The sequence below is a fragment of the Achroia grisella genome, unplaced genomic scaffold (assembly GCF_030625045.1).
Source record: "Achroia grisella isolate CSIRO2021 unplaced genomic scaffold, CSIRO_AGI_Agris_v1 utg146, whole genome shotgun sequence".
NCBI classification, from domain to species: Eukaryota; Metazoa; Arthropoda; class Insecta; order Lepidoptera; family Pyralidae; genus Achroia; species Achroia grisella.
This window is the reverse complement of record NW_026712636.1, coordinates 198331-224618: the sequence shown is the minus strand read 5'-3', so window position 1 is coordinate 224618 and position 26288 is coordinate 198331. Positions and strand designations below refer to the sequence as shown.

The 26288-nt window shown below is 30.9% G+C and overlaps 1 protein-coding gene across 1 annotated transcript; it reads right to left on the bottom strand.

The window, feature by feature from the left end:
• Positions 1-8: 8 nt before the first annotated feature.
• Positions 9-25423, bottom strand: LOC131855573 (probable 4-coumarate--CoA ligase 1). Its single transcript, XM_059206850.1, has 9 exons — positions 25107-25423; positions 14264-14474; positions 12022-12168; positions 10632-10832; positions 3295-3403; positions 2549-2775; positions 1854-2032; positions 1252-1407; positions 9-991 (listed from the first exon to the last, which is right to left on the bottom strand). The coding sequence occupies exons 1-9, from the start codon at positions 25368-25370 to the stop codon at positions 701-703; spliced, it is 1785 nt and encodes a 594-aa protein (XP_059062833.1). The 5' UTR covers positions 25371-25423; the 3' UTR covers positions 9-700.
• Positions 25424-26288: the final 865 nt, after the last annotated feature.

Genomic DNA, 26288 nt, shown 5'->3' with positions numbered 1-26288 from the left:
AAATGTTTAATTTTTAATTGTCTTTGCTATGCCTTAGGATTATATGGTACAAATATTCCTGAACCCCCAATATGCATATTGTTAAAATAAGGTGTGATACTTACATTACATTAAAAATTACTTTCTTAAGTTTTATACTTATGCAAACCAACGAATGAAAGACAGCATAGTGGTACTGTTTTAGTTACACATATCAAATAGCCTCTGATCTATTTTTAATGTTTGTCTCCTAGCAATATTTAAGTCTACATAAACATCCTGAATTCTAGGAACTGACAATTTATGCATTAAAAATTAGTGTGTGTGATAAACGAAGTATTAAGTGGAAAAAGAAATTTGAAAAAGAAGAAACATGACTTACAGGAAAAATTTAACATTTAATAGATTTTTCTTATTTATGTAATTTGAAGTACTGAAATAGGCGTAATTAAAACATTGTGTAGTACTGAACTGACCTTATGATGATATAATTGTGTAACAAATAAAAGAATACAGTTTGTGAAAATAGCATCTTTAATTTTCTATTTACATTAATAAAATAACAACTTTATTATATGATAAGTCAATATTAATCACAGCTCTATTATAGGACCCTAATTAAACCAGAACAATACTTAAAATATGACGTACGACTATCACCTATATACAATTATTTTACTATTAACAACATTATTAATACTATTAGATAGACATCACAAAATTAATGTTTGGATTTGCGTCCCAAAACTTTGAGCTCGTTTCTCATGATTTTGCCTGCAGCATTCCTGGGTATGCTGTCTAAGAAAGCGACTCCGCCCTCCAGATGCTTGTATTTGGTTAATTTAACAGCTACCAAGTCGTAGATTTGCTTCTCGGTGAGTGTATTGTTCGGTTTAAGAACAACGAAGGCTTTCGGTACTTCCCCGGCCAGCGGATCCGGCATCCCTACTACAGCAACATCCGCCACTTCCGGCTGCTCCATAATTACACTCTCAATTTCCGTCGGTGATACCTAAAAATTGAAGGGATTTCTATCAGATATTTTTTTTCATACTCTTTATACAATAGGCTAACCGTACCATGTACCTCACAAAATATACTGCGCGCTCTACGATATCCAATAGCGGACATCGTATTATGAACCATATTTGGTAGATATTACAACCGCAATTTGGAAATTATATCGAAGACCAGACAAAGAAATTATATCAGTTAGGTATGGTGGTCGATCATATAGATTTTAAAATAATTTCCAGTAGATTAAATACATACCTGGTTACCCTTAACTTTAATGAGTTCTTTTGTGCGATCGACAATGTAGAAATAATGATCGTTGTCATAATATGCGACATCGCCCGTATGTAGCCAACCTTCGCTGTCTAATGTTTCTTTAGTAGCCGTCTCGTTGTTCCAATAGCCTTTCATCACCTGCAATGGAAGAAGAAAGCGATCAAATGAGATGAATTATTTGTAGAATAAAAAATTCAAGAAAAAGACATAGAGGGTTTATTGGTGCTGATTGATAAAACAGAAAGTCTACTAAATTCTGCTAAGAACCATTTCAAAGCCACTGATCATTTTAGGAGCATAAGTTATAATCCCATACGGGAAAAATGTTACACATCTTTTGGAAAGAAATTATGTACTTATTTACAAATTATTATTTTATAATAAGAATAAATTAAACTTATTTCGTATCTGAATTATAAAAACATATTTATTAGATCAACCAGTGTATCTTCGGCAGGGACCTTTATTTGTGAGGGCCAAATATTTCTCCTCTTCTCATCAGACTTTGGTTGTAATAAACAGTTTTACGACCAAATACAACCTTGATCTGTAAAAGTTAATGTTCAAATTATGATTCAACCTACCTGCGGTCCTCTCAACAGCAGTTCTCCGGATTTGTGAGGGCCTAGATTCTCCCCGGTGGTGAGTGAAACTACTCGACCCTGGGTATTACAGATCAGTTGACCCACGGAGCCGATCTTGTTGTATGGATAGTAGTATGGTGTCATCAGACTTACGGGGGAGCTCTCTGTCATACCATAACCTGGAGTATGAAAAATGTATAAAGAACGAGTTACCTTTTAATTACATAATATTCTAAGAATGTTATGAGACTATATTAGTTTTCATGAGTAGGTAGCCCTATAGTCAAGTATCATTGATTTATAGATATGTATTCGTATTTGCTAATAGAACGCTGAGATATGTCAGTGAAATTACCAAGTTTACAAACTGTATACCTGAACCTAGACACCATTACGGTCGTGGTGCGGGAATTTTGTATCGGATGTTAGCATTTATATGTTGGTGTGCTAGCAAATTATCCACCTGGCCGTATGGCTGATTGCTATTTATGATTCTCATATAATAATAAAAAAATCACAGCTTATCTAGGTATAAAACCTATAATAAATTATATAATATTCTTGTAAATTATAATAAAATAATCACATATTTTTTATTGTGTATTTACAAGTATAATTTATTATTATTAAACTATACTTATACATGTTTAAAACAATATTCCAAATTTGTGAAGAAAGTAAAAATGGTTTCTAACCTTGCAGCAATCTAATTTCATCCTTAGTCTTCTCACATTTGAGCAGAAACTTTTCCAACATACTATCAGTGGTGGGGGCAGCGCCTACCATAATTGTATCAATGGATTGAAGATGTTCTTTCTTCACTAAAGGATGAGTAGCCAAGAAGGCAAGCAGTGACGGAACCACAAATAACGTGGTTGGTTTGTATTGTACTAGACAATTGACGTAGCTTTCTGGTGTGAACCTGGAAATCACATATAGGAAAAATTTAATTAATTGACAGCCTCGGTGGTTTAACGGTTTAGCACTCCTTCTTACTTTCGATGGTCACGGGTTCGATTCCTAGCACGTTAAAATTATTCGTACTCATGAGTGACGTTTTCTATGTAACTAAACTATATTATGAATGTGTTTACAAATACAATGTATGCATGAATTTCTATCAGTTGTTTAATACCTACCCATAATACAAGCAGGACCTAGGTGTGAATTGCCGTGGGTTATTATTAAGAGGAGCAAAAACGGTATGACGTCATTATGTTACGCAAGTAAAAAAGAATGCCTCAGGATTCCAGGATGCCTCAGCGTATCAAGTAGTTAACCCATCGTCGAAAATTCACCAGGCATAACTACATTGGTTTCCAGGGGAAACAACCTCCGTGGGGATCAACTACATAGAATTTTGTTATATAGGTACTTCTTATAAATTTTTGAAGTTCAGACGTTGTCGTTTATAGAAGGTTAGTTATATAAAAAATCTTACTTAGGTATAGAAACTAAATGGTAGCCAAGCCTGAGGTTGTAATTCATCACTGCATTAAATCCGTAAATATGGAAAAATGGCGGCACAGTCAACAATACATCCCCGCGCCCTGAAAAATAACAGTGTAATTCTAAGTTATTGTACATTCAAACGTATTATATTCATTAATATTTGTTCGTATTAGATTGGATGTTTACTAGATAAATTATTTTTTAAATTAATAAATATGAAAAGTATTTTGTTCATAGGTTTAGTACATTAGTGTGGAACTAGATGGCGTTGTGCGACTTGTTCATTATTCTATACTGTATTTATGATCATTTATTTTTAATTCAATAACTGTGTAGTATTTATTTAATATATTTTAAAATAAAAAAAAACACCTGTCTTTCAACTGACTCATAGAAATATATTTTAATAAAAAATAATTTAATGAAATTTAATAAAAACAAGAAGAAGCACGATTTTACTGTAATAAACTCACATTTATTGTAATAGAAATAATAGAAATAGAAATAATCTTTATTCAAATAAACTCATTACAAGCACTTTTGAATAGTCATATTTTGATTCTACCACTCATTCGGAATGCAGATTCATCACAAGAAGAATGAGCAAGAAACTTGTGTGTTGCTCTTTTTAATAGATGTTTTTTTTTTATATATAAATAATTACAGTGTAACAAGTAAGAGGCATGCGACAATCAACATAGAAATCGCTACGCACTCATTATTAGTGTAATCAGATAATATTGTCAGTGCTATGTATTTAAAATTTTTCTACAAAAACATTATTATCGTTAACGAATTCTTCAATTTTATAGTAAGCTTTTTTGCAAAGGAAGTGTTTTATTTGACATTTAAATCTTTTTTCTGGCAGATTTATAACAGACTCTGGTATTTTATTGTAAAACCTTACGCAATTGCCATAAAACGAATTACTAACTTTAGCCAAACGACATTTAGGTAAAATCAGTTTGTTATTGTTACGTAAGCTTTTATTAGTGCAATCACTAACTCTTTTGAAACTGTCTATATTCTTCCTGGCATACATGATGTTTTCATAAATATATTGAGAAGCAACGGTGAGGATATTTGATTCCTTAAAGCACTCTCGCAAAGACTCCCTGGAACCCATGCTATAAATGGAGCGAATGGCCCTCTTTTGTAAAATAAAAATTGTATTTATATCAGCTGCTTTGCCCCATAACAAAATACCATACGACATAATGCTATGGAAATAGCTAAAGTACACAAGTTTAGCCGTTGCCACGTCTGTTAATTGTTTAATTCTTCTTACCGCATAAGCGGCGGAACTAAGTCGACTCGCTAATTTAGTAATATGAGCGCCCCATTGCAACTTGGAATCTAATGTGATACCTAGAAATACAGTATCATCCACAAAATTAATAGGTTTATTGTCCAACGTGATTTTTGAATCTACCGGCCTTACATTGGGGAGAGTAAATTTGATACATTTAGTTTTATTTGCATTTAGTAACATATTATTAGCCGTAAACCATTTTAAAACATAAGAAAGAGCACCGTTTACTTCGTCCAAATCATCAATATGTCGATTGACTTTGAATACTAATGAAGTATCATCAGCAAACAGAACTATGTCAGCTATCTTTTCTACCATATAAGGAAGATCATTTATGTAAACTAAAAATAAGAAAGGACCTAAAATAGAGCCCTGAGGAACACCCATTTTAATACTAGTTCCCTCAGACTTTACACCATTTATTTCGACAACTTGCATTCTATTATTTAGATAGGATTTCATCATGCTTTGTGCTTCATATCTAATACCGTAATGTTCAAGTTTGAGCAAAAGTGTTTCATGTTCAACGCAATCAAATGCTTTTGAAAGATCACAAAATACACCGACTGCATCCTGAGACCTCTCCCAAGAATCAAATATATATTTAATGAGAGCTACACCGGCATCAGTAGTTGATTTACCGGCCGTGAAACCAAATTGTCGACTGTGAAGCAGTTTATTTACTTTAAAGTGTTGCAGCATTTGATTGAGCATAATTTTTTCAAACACTTTACTCAATACTGGTAAGATAGATATAGGCCTATAATTACCTACCACAGTTTTTTCTCCTGACTTAAAGAGTGGAGTTATTTTGCTATGTTTCATTAAATTGGGAAAAACACCATCAGAAATACATTTATTGAAAATAATTACTAAATATGGAGCAATAACATCTATAGCGGTGTTAATAACTTTAACAGACATGCCCCAATGGTCTTCAGTATTTTTTAAATTTAATTGTTTAAATGTTTTAGTAATTGTAGCAATGTCAATAAATGTAAATTTAAATGTAACCGGACAAGAAACAACATTGTCAATAAGGAATGATTTAGCTGTACTAGGAGAAGAGTCCAAAGAGGAAGTAATATCAGTTGGAATATTAGCGAAAAAATTTTCAAAAATATTGACTATTTCTTTTGTGGACGTTACTAGTTTATCATTATAATTTAACGTAAAATCGTTATATGGACTTTTAACTTTGTCAGTTTCTTTGTTAATAATATTCCACACTGTCCTTATCTTATCCTTGGACTCTTTAATTTTTTTATTTAGATAATTAGACTTTGCTACATTACATACCTTTTTAAAAGTTTTTGAGTATCTTTTTACATAATTTACGAATGTACTATCGAAACGGTATTTTTTTTGAGCATATAAATCAAATAATATATTTCTACTTTTAAGAATTCCCTTTGTAGCCCATTCTGAAAATTTTGTTTTGTTAATAATACTGATAGTTTTTTTGTTAAAAGCCTTATTATATTCGTTAGAAACAATATTAAAGAAATCTGTATAAAGTTTGTTAGGTTCATTAGATGGAAGATAAAAATCTAATTTACTACGAACTGATATTTTAAATTTATTTATCTTATAACTAGTCAAGTCTCTTTTTAATAAATTAATTTTCCCAATTTTGTTTAAGTGATTTGGAAAAATAACTATTTGACCACAGTGATCAGAAGGAAGGTTGTTTATTATTATTTTATCTAAATACTCACTGTTGCTAAATATGTTATCCAAGCAAGTAGCAGACGTGGCAGTGATACGAGTGGGTTCGTGGAAGACATTACTCAAGTCAAAAGATTGAAATAAACTCATTAATTTAGTTTTTGTGGTATTATGTGATAAAATGTCAACATTGAAATCACCACACACTATAATTTTTTTGTTAATATTAAATACTCTTTTTAAAATATCCTCCATTACCTCTTCAAATAAATTATAATCACTATTTGGAGGTCTATATACACATATAACTAAATAATTGACTAGTTCCACACCGGAAATTTCAATACAACATTCAACAGAAAGATTGCCAATATCACTACGTTCTTTTACTTTTATATTATTTTTCACCAATATCATAGAACCTCCTCTATTTACTATTTTTCTATTAAAGCAGCTGACAATATTATAATTGTTTAAGCTGAACATCATATTGCTCACTTTGAGCCAATGTTCAGTTAAACATAGAACATCTATATTATTTTTTTCTAAGAACAATTGAATAATTAATTCACAGCCGAGAAAACTTTGTATGTTCTGGTGAACAATTTTCAATTCTGATAGCTTTCCCTTTGTCTTTTTCAGCAGTTTAAATCTGCAGTCATATTTAAATTTTTGTAAATAAAAGGATTCTTACTAGAATCAATATTTATGTCAATATTTTCAGTATGTTTAGTATTAACATTAGTACAAGTACTACTAATTGGATTAATGCAACCCATTATATTACTTATAATGGGGTCATTTATATTATAAGCTAGTAAACTAGCTATATTTGTTATTTGTTTTTTAGGCAGATAAAATCTATCTCCAGTCATACAAAAGTTTGTAACAAATTTGTTACTATCAAAAAATAAAAAGTCATTATGACGACATGTCATATTATAAATTAAATTATTAATATAATATATGAACTTATTTTGTTCAATGGTCAGAGAACGACAGTAAGGAAATGCACATAATATTATTTTACCTATGCCCAGCTCAGCATCTCATTGTATTACATAGATACATATTTTGTTTATTTAGAAGAATCTATTAAAGTTGTGTTACATGTTAATATATATCTAGACTCTAAACTCTTGTAATAATATATATATATATATATATACGTAAATAGTGGGAGACTAACTTCAGTTTACTCAGCCGATTTACATTATGTTGGCAAATAGTTCACAATTATATGCTATTGTAATATTTGTAAGGTGATAAGTACTGTTTTATGCAAGTGGGTATATTTCATTTTACAAGAATAGTCGACATCGTGGTTTTCGAGACAAAATTGCAAATTACTGGCTTAATTTATAACGCAATTGACGGCCTCGGTGGTCTAGCGGATTAGCACACCGCCTTACGTCTGATAGTTGCAGTTCGATTCCTAGCCCTGTACAAAAATTTGTATATGTATGTATATAATATTTGTAAAAGAAGTCGCCACTCAATAATTACGATAAAAATCAATATTCTATTATTATTTCTCAATATCTAATTTCTGTTGCGTTTGTCAATCTGTTATACAAAAATCGATAGCGAAATAAATAATTATTAGATACTATGTAGGTATATGCATACATTAAATAAAATTGTGAAATATATTTTTTCATTAGTAAAAATATAATAACATATTGTGTATCATTTTTTCCATTTCAAGAGTACACTCCGAATTTCGTAGTACCTAACTATAAAGAACAATAAAATTAATAGGAAATTCAACAGCTATACACGGTAATAGGTACGTAACTTCAATGCAAATATCGTTTAAATGTAATCAATGTATAATAAACTGATTACGATATCTAGGTACGTATAAGGAGTGCAAATGTGGGATAGTACTACTTGACCAGGTATATGTATAGAAATTGATTAGATGAGCTTTGTGAATTAGATAACATATCGGATTATTGTTATTACGAACAGCTGTTGAATCCGCCATAATCTGCTAACTTCATTCTAACATAAATTAAAATGGAATTGTTAATTATATTCCAATAATTTATTGATCATAAAACCTGAGGGCTGGGAGTTTCACTGAACTATAAATACAAAAGCAAAGAACACCCAGACGCCTATTCAGGATCCCAATGATATGCCTGTATGCAGGCACTGCTTTTTGGCCAATCATGTAAGAATTCGTAATTAAATAATAAAAATAAAATGAAAATAATAGAAATAGCCAATTCAAAACTTTTCATAAACATGTTAAATTATCCTGATCAAATTCTACTATAGTCCAGCCAGTATTCTAAATATTTAAAATAATATTACGATACTAAATGTAGGTATTAAATCTCTCATTGTAGCTACAATGTTGCAGTAAGCTGACACGTGTAGGTAATCTTTACGTAGGGAGGTAGGTGCCTATATAAATTTTAAACAGTTATTATCTCTAGCTTAACGAGCTTAGGAGGTGTGTCGTATTTATTACGTCGTGTCGTAATCACACAGTAAACCGGTTCACTATCATCGTCTGCATCAGCGACATTGATAAGCCGTCAATGAATATAATCAATGCTAATGCCACTTGGTCAGACATAATTTCATTAAAAATCCCGCAATTTATTACACATATTAATTACGTATACTAATATTTTATAATCATTATGACTTTTATATTCCAAGGTTAGAACGAGTTTACATTATACACACCTTGAACTAAATTACTATCATAAGAAGTAAAGATTTTTATTTATTGTATCTAATGTATCAAAAAATAAATAACTTATAAGTATATGCATTTTCAATAACAAAAACCTATATTATTAACAAATACAATAAGCATATATTTAATTTAAATAGACTATAGAGATTCCAATAATTATCTGGAGAACGTTTATTCGTAATCGAATGATTTAAAAAATATGTTTATCACATATATTAAAAAGTAGTTACAAAACGTTTAGTGTCTTAAATATTTATATTGACTCCTCATTTTTATTTACTACAGTTGCTTATTTAATCTTTATTACAGTATATGAGCGTCATAGAACATGGAAGGTGTTGCTATCAGTTAAAGAATATTTAATAGCCCTGCCAGATAGTGTGAATTTTATCAGTTTGGTTTTGAAGGGTAATCTTTGGAAATCCTTTTTGATTTTTTTTACATATTGTGTAGGTATATTGTATTGTTAGTGGTAAGGCAAATTATATGAAACTAACGATGCGCAACTGTTGATAAGAGTAGTACCTACAATAAAAAAATACAGTCCAATTGAGTTCTGCTGCAATTGAAATCGATAGATCAGCGCTTTGTTCAATTGATTGATTGAATGATTCATTTTTATCTGTATCTACGTATGTTTTATTGCCATGTTATCTATGGCTATTAATATGTAGGTATATATATCTATCTAAGTTAAAACTTACCGGATTAAACATATTATATACTTAACCGTATCAACCTACAGGTTTTTCTGGACAAAGAGTTTATTATTACATTAGCAATCTGCCGGGTGACTTTGGGACGCAATCGAATCTAAATCCAATCATAACAATGTACCAATTCATTGACATATTTTGTATATTGTATAATCTATCTTGAAAAATATTATAGTAAAAAATAAATGTTGCAGATATAGTATAAGTCCGGCAATTTGGATGTCATCCCAATTTTAAAAAATCAATTTGAAAAATTGTCACAACGAATTACGAAATGTTCCCCATAGGACGAGTTGTTAAATTATCGTTTGCGCGTGTGTACTCTGTCCTACATTTACCGCGATGCAGTTTGCATTGCAAACTGTGCTCTTTTTGGAAAGTGAGATGCGTTTTTATTGTCAACAAAAAAACGCAGGGTATGGAGGCATAACACTTTGGTCCTTAGAAAAGAAGATCGCTACAGAAGTCATTTAATAATCTAATTTTCATGATAATATTAAGATATAAATTGTACAATTATAATGATTGAAAATTGTACAGCTATTATAATAACATTTTTAAAATGTGGCACATTATATTATACAGACGTTCGTACAAAAAACTGTAACACTCACTTCACACACTTAGCATCCCTATCTTTACTATATATAAATATTAAGAATATTTCTTTTCAGGTTTTTACTCATAAAAGCATCATATCAATATCGATTTGATTTTGTTTTGTGTAAGTGCAATACAGCACTAGATGTAATTATTTACTTCTACACAGGTTTTGATTTCTCTTTCATCGATGGCGACGATTTTTTAATATTAAAAGATAATCTTAGTACAATTGTTAAATAAAATACTTATATATACTTACGAAATATGTCTGCAATGATATGAATTGTGAGTGGGTACGTAGAAGTACGTACCTTTCTCTCCTTTATATTTCATAATGCTGGGGCACTGAACCTGCTTTAGGTTAGTGACAAGGTTCTTGTGCGTCAGCATCACGCCTTTAGGCATGCCCGTGGTGCCACTCGAGTACGGCACGAGGCACACGTCATCGCAGTTCAAGTTCGGCAAGTCAGACTTGTGGTCCGCCGCCAACAGAGAGCGCAGTCCATATATTCCTGCGTATTTATAAATAACTACGTTTAACCCACAAGTCAATCTGCATAAACTCTCACTCTTTAACACCCATTCCCACAATATTGTTTGGGATCGGAGATACCCTATATCTGTATTCGTGATACAATATATATTGATGGGAGAATGGGATTGTTAGCAATATGGACCGATGAGCCCATTGCTATTAATGGACCACGTCAGATTAACATCCAATTGATGGTGCTCCCTGGAAATCATCATGATAAATACCTGCTGAATTTGTTACTATGGGCTAACTAATCTGACCTCATGTTCACCTAATCATCCTACACTGGGGTTCAGCCAGCGTAAACCGTTAGCGCATACGGGCGCATAAACACATTGCATTATCACTAATTAAAATATATATATCTTAATGTTAAATTTCATTAAGAACGGTTCAGTCATTTAGTCGTTAGAAGATATCAAAGAGACAGACACACTTTTGCATTTATATTATTTATATATTGTATCGCAATAAGTCTTCGATGCTAGTAATGATTTATGGCCAGAATTATTATTTTAGCGATATATTCGATTACCTACTTATGAAGTAGGTACTCGTATATAGAAGTATGTCTAAAGATAAAATACCTACGTATTAATGTGCACGTCATACAAAACCAGAAATAAGTTTCCACCTTATTACAAAATATATGTATAGGTAATAGGCCTATGAAAAGGTACTATATGAAATTAATTTGATTTTTGTTTTATTAAATAAGGTACTTAGGCAAGTTTAATATGTCAAACTCTTATATTTGCAAACAATTTCGGTAGGAGATAATATTGTTAGAATTTGAAAATTAGAAATTGTATTTTAAAATAATTTTCGAATACTAAAATAATTTACCTCTACACGTATTTGATAGGACTTCCCAAATAGAAGCTAACACGTAATTGTAACACAAAAACTTAAATCTTTTCCATATATGATTTAATCTTATTGTGTATATTTAATATTTTGACTTTTTGTTTGTATCCGCAGATTTCAACTTAAAAATGTAAAGTTTCAATAATTATTCAAAAGAGCAACACGCAGTTTTGCTCGTCCTTTTTGTAATGAGACTTGCTATCCGAATGAGCGGTAGTTTAAAAAAAGACAACTTAGGTGATTAATATTTTATATTCTATAATTAAAAAAATATATTTTAAATAACGATGTAAACACACCTTTTGTTTTGTCATCCTCTCCTCCGACCCATATGGTGCCTTTATAATCTTTGAGAGTGCTGCTAACTTGCTGCGCGACTGGCATGAACATTTCTATAGTAGCAATCACCTTCACATTGCAATCTGAAAACTGTCGCCGTAATTCCTCTGCAATAAAACATAATAATAATATTATAATATACATAAACAGCTAATTTTTAAATTATAATCATTAACCTGCCTTTTAATATCATTAGAAATATATTTATCCAGTTTGATTTCAGATTGTTTATGCGTTTGATGACATGATGAAGCAAGGCATGGACAAAGGCAAGAAGTGATAAAATTAACAGCATCCATTGCTAGTAGAGGGCCATAAAATTAAGATAACAGATGAAACCGCGGGTAAACCATGACTTACACTTAGTTATTGTTAGTCGATTTTCGTATTTGATAACCTTTTTTTGTCAATAATACTAACTGACAAATTTATTACCTTTTCATCAGAATTGATTAGGTACGTGAATATTAGTCACCTTCAATTTCAAGAGTGTTAATAATAAGTGAGATATGATATAAATTTTACTTTGAAAAATTATTTTCAATTTTATTATTTATGACATCGGTGGTCTACTGGAGTAGATCACTTTTTCGATAAATACAGACATATGCATTCATTAGTAGGTATATAATAATAGTAGTAATAAACCTGGACAATTAATACAGCGCCATTAGTTTTGACCAAGTTAAGCAGAGCTTGTGTTATGGGTACTAAACAACTGATACAAATACATATATTTATTTGTAAATATATAGTATATATGTATTACATACATAATAATATAAAAAACACCCAGACTAATACAAACTATCATACTCATGAATACAAAATGTCAGTGCAAGGAATCGAAACTGCGACCATCGGAAGTAAGGCGGTGTATAAAAGCACTAGTCCACTAAGGCCGTCAGTATACTTTCAGTTTGAGTGCTTTTTATGTATATATTATACAGTGTGCTATTTACAAAAAATATTTAAGTATACCATATATATATCATCCATAGCATATAGTATCCATAGCATTTACAAACTCTATTTCTTCCTCACATTTTTTATCATTTATCATCATTATCTCAAACACTCTCTCTCTCATTTTATTTAAATATAAAGTATCTATCAGTTTGGTTCGTATAGATAAACAAAAATAATTAACATTTTATGGATAATGTAATCAAAGTTCTTTCTACCTACGGTTTGTGCCCAAATTCCACTCCGGGCAACGACTGCAACTATATCGAAACCTGATTAATCTAAACCATACAATGATATACAAACCTAACGTCATTGTCATACGGTTTAGTTTGTTTATGCATTACGAACGATGCACGTCTCCTAAGCGTTTAGAATATCGTTAAAATTTTATTTATCCCAACATTCAAACAACAGCGTTAACTTTACAAATTAGTTACTGTAAAGAAAGAATATCATCTAGGAAAGAAATTTAAAAATATACACTATGCATACATTCTTATCTAATCTAATATTTATGTGAATTATGAGATTATATAAGCAAGCGCAATGTCATGTATTATCATGAAGGTATCCTGTAATTGCCTCTAATTATGACAACACTACTAGATAGGTAGTGCCTATTACATTGTTGCTTTAGTTGATAATAACATCAATAAATACAAGAAGGCTCTGGTATCTATATACACGAAGACGTATAGTCATATGTCCACGGAGGACAAATACCACATCATGTGAATAGCAAAATATTCGGACCCACCTACTATTTAGAACACAATTCTTTGTTATAGACATTGTATACCGTAATGCACTATAGGGATTTTTAACACGGCTGAAGATCAGCTCCTGCTCGACTTTAGTCTCAGGGTACGGCTAGGGGTTTAAAGTGAAAGGCCTTCGCCATCGTGCACAAATTGTTCTCACTGTACTTTCATACGAACGTGCACGTATAAAAGTGCAGTGAGAACATATAAAGAAAAAGCACCCAAACCTCAACAAAAAATATATTAAGACTTATACGCTTAAAGCCATCAATAATTGACCAATTTGTGTTAGGTCCATAATGGACAGACTTCCTGATTTCTACGGATGTATTGAACACTGTACTCTACCATTAAGTATCCCGTGGACATATACTAATTCTTAGGTCTTCTACACTGATTACAAAGAATGAATCTTTAGCAAAGCTATAGAATTCTTAGAAATTGTTAACGTAGATCTTAACAAATGTCTTACCAGCTGTATAGAGTGGGTTGGCGAAAGTTAAAACCAGGCCTGCCCTCATAGCTCCATAGGCAATAACGGCAAACTCTGGAATGTTTGGCAAAATCAGACCCACTCGGTCTCCTGGAGACAATCCGAGTGGCCCCAGCAGCGCTTGAGCGCAGCGCTCCACCAACATACGCAGCATACCATAGTCGTATGAGCGCTCGGATAAACCGCATGTCTGGAAATATAAAAAAAGATGTGTCATCACATAAAAAACTATATAGCATAGAATTATATAGTGGCCTGTATACTAGCAATTCTATCTTTTCCAGAAGGAGTTATGCTTTAAAAAATTCTCTCGATTTCAAACTATTGATCAAAATATTATTAAAATCCGTATAAGTTAATTCGTAAACATGAAAACAATAAAATAGTCAAACAGTACCTTTTTTAATTAAGTCTATTAGAAATTATAAAATGTTATAATCTAACCCCATATATAATCAGCCCCACACTCCGTATGCACGGTATAACACGAATCACGCCTCTTTAACTCACTTAAAAAATGAAGACGTTAACAATTACTTGTACTTCTTCTTTGTTCGCTTGCTATATGATTAACATAAAGTCGAATCTTCGCGTATTCTAAACAGATGTTAATGTTTGTATTTACAGGTTTCTTAAACAAATTGTAGGTGAAATCTAGCGTTGCACGCAAACAAAATATAAAGACCTAATTGAAAAAGATTGAGTTTGTGTAAAATAAAAATCAAGGTTGGGACACTTGCGTCTAAGTGGACAAACTAATTAACGTTAAATATTTATTGTTGGTACATATTATGATATTTTTTAACCCTACTATACCTAGATTATGATAATCGGTAAATTTATTATTTTCATCATAATTATCATCAATTTGAATAGGTTTACGGATACAGATAAAATAGTCACTATATATAGCCTATACTTATTACTAATCTAATTATAGATTATTAATAAGTTTACATTTGTGATTCATACTTCATCGTCATCGTATAATAACTCTAAAACGTACAAACGGCCCTAAAATCAAGGGTAATATTGAAGTGGCAGCAAACGCCCTGGATCCCTTTCTATGCCGCTTCGTGTGCAACGAATTTAGGTCAATCGATTTTTCGTTTTGTGCCTGCCGACCCAATTTTATCCCCACCACAACTGCTCGAATATTACCCCTGAATCCTGTGCAGGACTTTTATCAACTTACGGTTGGGCATGGGTTTTTGCTTATAAAATATCTCTATCTAGATATATTTTAGTTTTTTCAAATGTATTCTATAAAATACAATAAAATATCTAGACTATAACAAATTACTATACACATTTAATCATACCCGCGACTATCGTGATTTAAAGCAGTTGTAAACTCATTACAGAACAAAGATTGTCAATAATTAAATATTAAAATATAACAATAATGATTAATATGTTAATATTCTAGCTAGAATTACTACTATCTTATAGTACCTACTATACTATATTATAGATTTAAAGGTGTTACTTGTTTCTTGTAAGGCTTGATTTGTAAGCGCATATCTTCACATGTTTTATTATTTCGATTTTATATTAACTTTTGTTAATTATTATATATGTTGAACGTGTTTCAGTAAACCTAAAACAATACGCACATACCTGTGTAAACTCATCCAGAGGTGAAGAGGTGAATGAGCAGATTATTGATCTCAACCGTTTAGTACAAAACAATATAAGAGTAAGAGTGAAACGGTACGGCTTTAAGTCTATAAGTGATTACGTAATTTTTTTATACCATTTAGCAGCGTAATTTGCTACAGTCACATATTTTGAATGATAAAAGTACAGTCAGCGCGATCTATATGTATCTACTGAAATGTGAAACAAACTTAACACTTGTTAATAGATGTTCGATACCAATATTTTTGTACCTAAACAATCCATTTGTCATTCTAAAAATATTTCTATGCCATAGTATTAATAAATAAAAAAAACTGTTTTTATCACTCCGTCAGTGGAAACATACAATGTAAATTGTCTATAGTCAGAGCTTTCGTGAGTTTTTCCTTCTAGCATCATAACGATTATAAAATTAAAGACCATTATTAGTTTTATAATCGTTATGATATACTATGTGACAATAGTAAATATTTAGACTATATTATCTATTTACAAATTACAAATTTTAAATAGATTTTGACCCAATTACCTCTTTTTATTGCTACTGACCGCTCTAAGACACGCCAGAGACTGTTCTATCTTTACATTCCTACTCGCCACAAAAAAATCATTCACATTGAACTATAACTGCCACCAGCGGTCACTGAAGCTGTCTAGTATAACGGCACGTGTAGAGACTTAATATAATGATGTTGATGATAATTGTTCAAAGTGTATGTACCAAATGCACGGATTCTAATAGGCAAAATCGTTTTAATTCTCAAAAATAGGAGTAAAGATTTAGTCTCTATGTTATATTCTACCTGCCTGCATCACAAATTCTCCGTAGCGTGATTGTATATGGTCTACAGCTTTCCTTAATAAATGGGTTATCGAACACTAAAAGAATTTTTCAATTCGAACCAGTAGTTACTAAGATTATGGCGTTCAACAAAAAAAAAACAAACTGTTAAGTTTTATAATATTAATATAGATACTAAAAACAACACATAAATACAAAAAATCTGTATTTATCCTTGATGTCTGAGAAAATTCTTAAATAATTTTCATTTCAAAAACATCTAAATTTATCAATTCTACGCAACGCAACGCTACTGGCGACAAACTAGTTGACGGCGAGTTCACTCACCGGACACAAGCGTAGCGGTGACTAAAACATTTCTAATAATTTACATTATTTTCTTCAGTGTTTACAATTTCAATCCGCTACGGTCATGTGTAAATTACGTATATTATGTGTAAATTACGTAATTAAGTCCGATATATTTATTATTATTCCAGTTCATTTCACTCGATTAAACAATCACAAAATTAAATTATCACCTTTCATTTCGAATTCTTGCCATATTAATATTATTAATATGGAACTGTATCTGTCCGTTTGTGTATTACCTTTCACTATTAAACGGCAGAATATAACTTAATGATGATATAAGAAACATAAAACACTTTAAAACACACATATATTTAATTCCTATCCTTCGTATCCTCAGGCTCTACATTCAGGTTCTACTATAATTAATGCCTAAATATTTCTTCCTAAAATAATATTGACCATTCCTACTGATATGGTCTATATGTAGTTGATTGTACATATTATACGTATATCAGACAAGCAGATACACTAATCAAATAAAATAATTAGATAAAGAACTAAAAAATATGTAAAAAATATGTATCTAAGCAAGCAGTTCACGTATACCTTATACGTAATGAAATTTTTCTATTTCGTAACACTTGACATTGAACTGTAGTAATATTACGCATGTATGCTTCTGTATAAGTCAATAAAAGTATAAAAAAACCTGTCATGTAATTAGTGTCGTCGATCGATTTTTTTGTTAATTTTTAAACATTCTAGAAATAGAAATAAATTATAAATTTCGAAAGTATACAATTTTTGCTTGCATTTTATTTTTGCTCTCTGTATGTATTCGACTCTATGTTCAAGGTACAACTAATTGACCCCAAGGAATAGTTGCCCTTTAAGAAACTATTATATATCATATACCTGCATCTATAGCACTGAATTCATGATATTTGTTACTTTTTATCGCAAAAACAAGGATACGAATTCTAATTACATTCGATACAGAAATAGACCATTTTTTCATAGTTTGATTCTTCGGACAATGAAACATTTGTATTCGTAAATATGATTGTTTGTTTCGGTCTGGGTGTTTTCTTTGACTATTACGTGTCTTTCCAAAAAATATGTATTTAAGCATTTCTATCCATGGTCTTATATCCATAACACAAGGACTGCCTAGGTTGGGACTAGAGAGCGCTGTGTGAATTGTCCAGGTATTATTATTATTCAATATTGACAAATACAATTGTCATTAGATATGAAACAGTCATGATTGCGAGATACAGCTAGTATTTTATAAATGCTGTATTCGGTACATAAATTACAGTAATTTGACTAAGACACCGGTATTCCATAAACATTACAAATGACTGCGTCAACGAAATACAGCCTTTGCTGCAATATGAGCCGTATCTAGTACCTGACATAGGTAAAATATAATTAGGTTTAGCAAATGCTGATAGATTACTTAGACAAATAGGTTATATATTAATATTATATCTCCATTTTCATATTAGCCTAAAAGATGACGCTATTTATTAATAGTTAGGAGTGTAGAACCTTTTTGTAGATTTAATGAAATATTTAATGAGGCTATTGACGCGTATTTAAATAATTATTATTGGGCAAACAAACTACGTACCTACTAAATATTATCAACTCAAAACTCTACATTTACAACCAAAAATACATAAAGTTTTTTGATCGGTTGCGTACTCAAAATTTTATAGCGTGCCATCAATGGCACTTTTCTGCTTTATGCTGGCTCATAGCTCATAGTAATAATATATGTTTTATCTTTTAGTTTTGTTCCAACAAATTTTCTGTGAGAGAACCAATAAATTTTACATTATTCTACTTCACACGATAAATAAATTATGCTGAAGCATTCATTTCCTATTCCATGAAAATTTGAAAAAAAAATCTTAGCGGATATTCACTTAATAAAATAAATAACATACCAAGTTTCAAAAAACTTTCCAAGCTGTACTTTCAGTTTTGGCTGTACTTTGATAGTCGTTCGGAATAGAATATACGCTTTATAATATTAATCCATAAAGCCTTCCAGTCACAGACAACATGACATTAAGATTCCAGTAGTTTTTGAAGTTAAATGAAGAATAATTATATTTAAACTGACACACGCTAAATACGCTGCGGAAAATTACCGTAACCTGCAAACGTGTGTCAATTTGTAAATGTTTGATTAGGTTGATAATGGGACAGACACAAAAACTTATAAATTCATGATCTAATAGGACTGTGCCGACTAAAGTTCATACTTTTGTTATTGGAATAAAACGAGATAAGAATTTGGCAACAGTTTTCCCATTTATTTGTTGACAAACCGACATCACAACAGGTACGTGGGTATAAGTGTATTTATACCACCTATATAGGTATACCTACGTAACTATATTATATTTATATGCAATACAGATGAGCGCTCTTTTTATCATGTTGATTTTTTACTTGATTTAAGATTTAATAAATCTGTACAAAGTGGAAAATAGAATGACCTAGACTATATCTATTAATATGTTCAACCGAAATCATTTTGTCCTCGGACGTATTCCCTATAACAGCGATCAGCTGTGGATATAACAATTTAGTTGGCACTTCTATCAATTACATTTTTTATATACAACTATGCAAAACATGATTTTAGGCATCATTGCACACACCTGCAGTACATTATCAAGGGCAATTGTGTACAATAGGGTGGCGGAGCCGCCAAAATAAACGGGGCCTAGTCCCAGGGGGCATGTGGTTCAATAAGCAGTGAACACAGGAAGAAATTAATATTTACCATTAAACTAATGGTGTCCGCGCCTGCGTCTCTACATTTATACCACGCTATCTATTAAAATAATTAATTACCAAGAATAGAATACGTATTTAAAATTAATAAGAAAGAATACTAAATTACCTGTGTTGGGCTTCGATTAGAAAAACTTAGAAGAAATCTTAGTGAATTGTTAACCCACATTTAATTACGTTTTCTATGAAAATTTCATACTAATTTGGGCAGATATTTTACGTAAAACGTTAAAACACAAACAGATATTTAGAAGTCATCCGCCCATTATGTAAAGATTACTAAAAAAATATATTTAATCAATTTACGAAACTACTTGAAATACATGATGTTTTTTTTAGATAAAGAGAGAGGCCTATCCGGCAACCATATAGTTATGGCTTTGATAAAGGGTATTCACATGCAATCCATCCTAAAGAAACGCTCTACGTTAGTGTTAATAGAACATTGCTATATTTCATAATCAAGAACAATTGCGGTAGACAGCTCCTCTGTGCACAATTATGGGGTCATTTGCATTCAAAAGGCTACTTGTTCACGTTAAAGAATATCCTTTAATGGCGGAAAATTTAACCTGTCTAATAGAAAACACCTATTTTCATTGTTAAAAATAACTCATAATATATATAAATTATTATAAATTAAATTCGAGTATACATTTATGTATCTTTTGCATATGACGCGTTGGTGTTATATGATATCTATAGTTATTTGCACTGATGCTTACGATTCCTTTTACAACTGACGCGACAGACAGGAAGCACAAGCAACGTAAATAGAAAAAAATAACAAAATTGAGATAATTGTACGAGCATCATCCAATGAACTTCGGTTCAAACGTTTCACGGCAATACATACCATTATTTGCTCTAATAAATAAATATAAGAAAATCTAATCTCTAATTACTTTAATGATAAACAAAAACTATATGTAAGTACCTACCTATCTTTCATATTCATAGTCGAATGAGAAACGGGTATTATTTTTTTATCAACTAAATCACAAACAGTCAAAATTTATTCATTACCATATTGCCACTATGTTTTATACGTAATAAAAAACAATAGCTCTTTATTTATAACATTTTTTATGAGATGACGTAAACGCAGTGTTTATGAAATGTAAATAACACCTTAAATCCTATAACTTTAATATAACATCTTTTACATAGCATTAATATAAATAAGTAAATGGATATAATAATTTTAAAATAATAAAAAATTGATAGAGAGAAAAAAATTAAATACAGATAATTTATTACTTATATTGTCTGTATTATATATACCTACAATTCGTAAGATTCCGCATCAGCCAGGACAAAGTTAGTATAGGACCTAAGAATAATATTATTATTGACTTAGGAATAACAATACGGTCATTCCTACTCGTACTATGAAACCGATATTATAGTAATCCTTATCAATTAAAGAATATAAAAATCGATTCAGATACTCGCGTACGTAGACTTTATACGACTATATTACAATCAAACCCTAAAGCATCGGAATGAGAACTTTCTTTTTGAAATCGATTTAGTGTGACTGTCTCAGAAGCAATGTACTAAAATCTGCTCTAAATAGCAGTGACACATGGACTTTACCCAGTTGTATGTTGTACACTGTTATAAATGCGATGCTAATAATGTGATGTGATGTTACAACCGCGAGTCTAATTGCCGCGTCTTCAGGCCTGGGTACAACTACCAAACCGATTTAGATGACAATTGCGATACCGCAGACAAATATAATGGGAACAGTGAAGTCATTGTGTTATGAGGGAGACATCTCTATAGTTTGTTGCTGTAGTCAGGTAAAAATTTACGATCCCACGTTTTTACCTGGATTGTACAATTGCAAGTAACAGAAACCATGGTTTGCCATCTCTTATAATTACTGTCTAGTAATTGGAATGTGTATCTACATGTATGTAAACAGATACCTGGCAAATCAAATTTTATAGAAAAATAAGAAGAATATTTTTGTGATACCCACTAAACTACCAAAATTATACTATAAATATTTTTATTCAATCATTAACTAAAGCAACAATAGTATGTGTATTAGCAAGTCAGGCAGGCAGGATACGTATTCATTATCTAATCTTTATTGCAAGTCTAAAATTAAGAATAAACTAATGATAGTATTAAGTAGGATTGTGTTTACTTTGTATTAATCACTAGTTACAACACAAAATAGAAAATTTTGTATACGCAATCGAGCATAAAGAGAAACAATCAATGATAAAGAGGATTTTTAATTCGCTATATCGAAATGAATTAGTGTCTTCTTCGATAAAAACAAACACAACAGTTCCATTATTATGAGATTATATTTAATTTTCGATATTATAATCAAAGTAACCTTCAAAATAACTCAAAACACGTGTAACTTAGTAGGGTCAAAATAACTTTGCAATGTCCTATGAATGAAATTGGCTTTTGACTTAGGTATGTCAAAAGTTATAGCCACTAAGTCCAGGTGATACTTCCTTATACAAATATTTTACAGATTGCCAAACGAACAACTTCTTAAGGAATTGTTTGACATGGTGCCAATCAATCATGGTCAATCACTTTATTGCCAGGGAATGCACCCTAAAACCTTATGGTTGCATACAGCACGAATTACATACATCCGCAATCATAAGTATTATATATGTATCATAAGTATCTATATATCTATTTGTTATTGTGTCGGCGTTACCCTTATACGAAATTTGACGTGAGACTAATCTATTATCTCAAAAATTAATCTAAAAGGAGGTTAAATAAGGAATGAAAGTTTATGCGGACAATATTGTGGGTGGGTAATGACTAGTAAACATAAAATATACGTGTAACCAGTTCCTTGGAATATCCAAATTGTGGAAAAAAACTTCCTGCCATAAAAACTACAGACTACAATAAACGTTACTGTTACTCTATCTACGGGACTTAGAGGGTACACGCCCCTAATGTCCGCATTGTCGGCGTCCGTACAGTAACGGTTTACACAGATGAACCATATGCTAGATCCCCGCCAGCATTGTAGTATAAAAAACTACAATAGAATTTATTTATATTACTTTATAGATTATAATTTTTATGATTTATGGAGGTTTTATGTGTAGATATGTAGCTATTTGTTATTGTTGTGTTAGTGTAGTATAATTCATTTCAGCGTTTTTATTAAAAGGATAAGATTAGTATTTAGGTAACCAACAATAAAAAATGAGGTTCTCAATTCATTTGGATAAGAATCTAATTAGCGATAATTTTTACATTTACGTAATTCGGTACAGTTTTAAAATAGTTTCAGCTTAACTCGAATTTAATATGGACATTGAACTTTGAAAACATTCAACGGAACTCCTAAATGACGAATAGCATGAATGCATAAAGGTGTAAATTAAATCACTTATGTCACCTTACCGTACCGTAAGTAAGTTACTATTGAAATAAAGAGAAATACATTAACAATTTGCAATTGTATCGACTATGATAAGTACTATATTAATTTACGACGAAAGTCGGTTATGTTTTATTTTCAAAACTAAATTATTACACAAAATAATTAAAAGTGTCTATGGTAACATTGAAATTTAAAAAATCATATGTAGGTAATTCATATGCTGCCAAATAAACACTGCAGCATCAGCCGCAACCTTCGAATAGTATAGGGACTATTTATAATTTCATATGGACAACAAGCGCATACGTAGGTACATCTAATTTAAAGCAAATCGACCTTTGTACCAAGTCGGAACTAATGACGTGCAATCAACGACCATGTCATGGTACACTACACTGTATTCCATTTGTTATTTTAACAAACAATCTAGGTAGGCACTTTAAAATGTTTTCCCGCCATTGTTCAAATCGCCTAATGACATTTTATATATTTTTATCCTGTCAACTTACTCATTAATTTATAAATCTACAAAAAAATCTACAGAATCAAATTATAAATCTGAAGTATTTTCATATAGGCTACAAAAATATCTAAATAAGTAAAAAATTTATACATGAAATGTCGGTTGATATATTGACAGGAAATCAATTATTTATCGATTTTCTGAATAAAAAGAATCCTTAGCCTGTATTAAAAAATATTTATTCCTTTTTCAAAAACAACCTATCAATCCAAAATGAATCAATAGGTATCTTATATATAAAATTCTCGTCTCACAGTTTTCGTTCCCATACTCCTACGAAACGGCTTGACCGATTCTCATGAAATTTTGTGAGCGTATTGAGTAGGTCTGAGAATCGGCCAACATTTATTTTTCATCCCCCTAAATGTTAGGGGTAGTCCACCCTTAATTTTTTTTTATTTTAAGGCAAAACAAACGTTTGGAGGGACAGCTAGTAAGTATTTGATAATAGGTATAAGTATAATAAAATTTATTAGGAAAAAAATACGTACTTTAATTTGATCAATGTATTAATTTATATCTGAATAGGTATTTATTTATCTGAATAAAAAAATAAAGAATCATTAAACTGAATTCTTAGATATCTTTATACGTATAATTAGAAAACATCGCGAAACCTTTTACACGGTTACAGATTAATAATGTATTTTTTATTTTAGATAGAACAATACTTACATAATTTCAATTCATAGAATATTACAATATTTATAACACTTAATAGACAAAAAATATTTTTTTATCGCAAGACAATATTAACATAAATCGATTACTTGTGTTGAAAAAAAAAATTATAGATTATGGGCAGTGGAAAAAGGTAGTGAAAACATATTTAAAAAAGAACTTGGAGTAATTAACTGTGTATTCTATTCAAAATAATCATTATAAATAAATTATTTATTAATTGAAGATGTTGAGAAGAAACGCTATTTGTAATATAATATACGGATTTCATTTGATACTTTGCCATGAATTTTTGTGAATTAAATCAAAAATTACGAAAACAAAATAATGGAGGTAGGTAAACTTCCGGAATTATCTTTTTAATTATAACGATTGTTTCTGTAGAACGAAGTGGAATTATTTTACTACTAGAAATTACTTTGGTATGTAAACTTATTAACTATTATTTTCTAAGCCCGCAGATAAATGGTTAGATACCTACTCATTTTGTAAAAATAAATTTGTCTCTGCAAAATTTAAATCATTTACATATTTTATAATTTTTATTCAATATAAATATAATAGTAAATGTTAAGACAAAATTATACGAACTCCGCAAACGGGTACTTTTAGATGATTTGATATTGTTAGATAATATGTCATAAAAAACGGTATAAAACATACGGTACAAAAAACTTACCACTGCCGGCTTGTCTGCCCATAATGCAATGTCTTCAAACACAAATTCAGTTACAGTTTCCTTTCCAACTTGAATGTCACCCCAAGGCGATGTTAAATATTTATTGTCTACATTGGGTGCTGTTTGAGTAGCGAAATTTCTACCAAAATCTTCACCATGCTGCGATAGCACTATGTTTGTCCGTAGTTTGTTCGTATTTTTTTTACATGGCGAAAAAAATAATTGACGCGCGAAATTCCCGCGCAAAACTTTTAAATGTGACATCCTCCCAAAGCCGTTCGCTTACAATGTTTATCCGCGGAAGGTCTGCGCGTGAATGTATCGTATTCGACGAGTCCCATACAAGTTTTGGCGCGCTCACTCGCCTCAAACGTCGGGCAAAGTCCAACCGCTAACAAACTTTACTATTTTGTTTGTAAAAGATTCACTCCACTTGATATCAATTAGGTAGGCACGAGAGACAAACAATAGTTAACATCTATCACAACAAGTGTACCTATAACTTGTTATTGTCTATTTAGAATTCACATGCAGACACTTTACAAAGAGGTAGGTATAAATTGAAAAGCTAGCTACAATTTTTTTTTCTGTATAAGAACTTGCATATCTTGTACCTACCTAAAAACAGGCGACACAACCTAATTAGAGTGACGTACGGCGCTTACGTCTACTTGTTAAGGTTTCAGGTTCTTTTCGGTCGGCTCAACTTACGAAATCATGCCATTAAAATAAAGCAATTAGATATAATAAATTAATAAAATAATAATAATTCTGTATAATTCACACAAGGTCACCTAGTCCCAAGCTAACCAGAGCTTGTTTTGAGTACTATTCAATTAATAGAAATACTACAGTATTTTTTCTTTAAATTATTTATATTGTGTATTTGAACAAGTTTAAGTATTTCTATCAATCTTTAGTAGCCATAATACAAGCTCTGCTTAACTTGGGACTAAACGACGACGTGTGAATTATCCAGAATAATTATTATTGTATTAATTTATTATAATTGCTTTACAATACACATAAAATAGCAACACAATTTTGAAAACAATCATACTCATGAATACAAATGTTTGTACGTCCGAGGACTCGAGCTCGCGACCTATTAAGTATTAAAAGGGTACCTACTCCATCTTAATAAACCGCTAGACAACTGAGGTCGTAGTATCTTTACTTTCT

Coding starts and splice junctions, on each gene's coding strand:
- LOC131855573 (XM_059206850.1), bottom strand. CDS start 25,370: ATGTCACATTTAAAAGTTTTGCGCGGGAATTTCGCGCGTCAATTATTT. Junction 12,169..14,263: donor CAACCCACTCTATACAGCTG/GTAAGACATTTG, acceptor GTTTTATTGCAG/AGGAATTACGGCGACAGTTT. Junction 3,404..10,631: donor GAAATATAAAGGAGAGAAAG/GTACGTACTTCT, acceptor GTTATTTTTCAG/GGCGCGGGGATGTATTGTTG.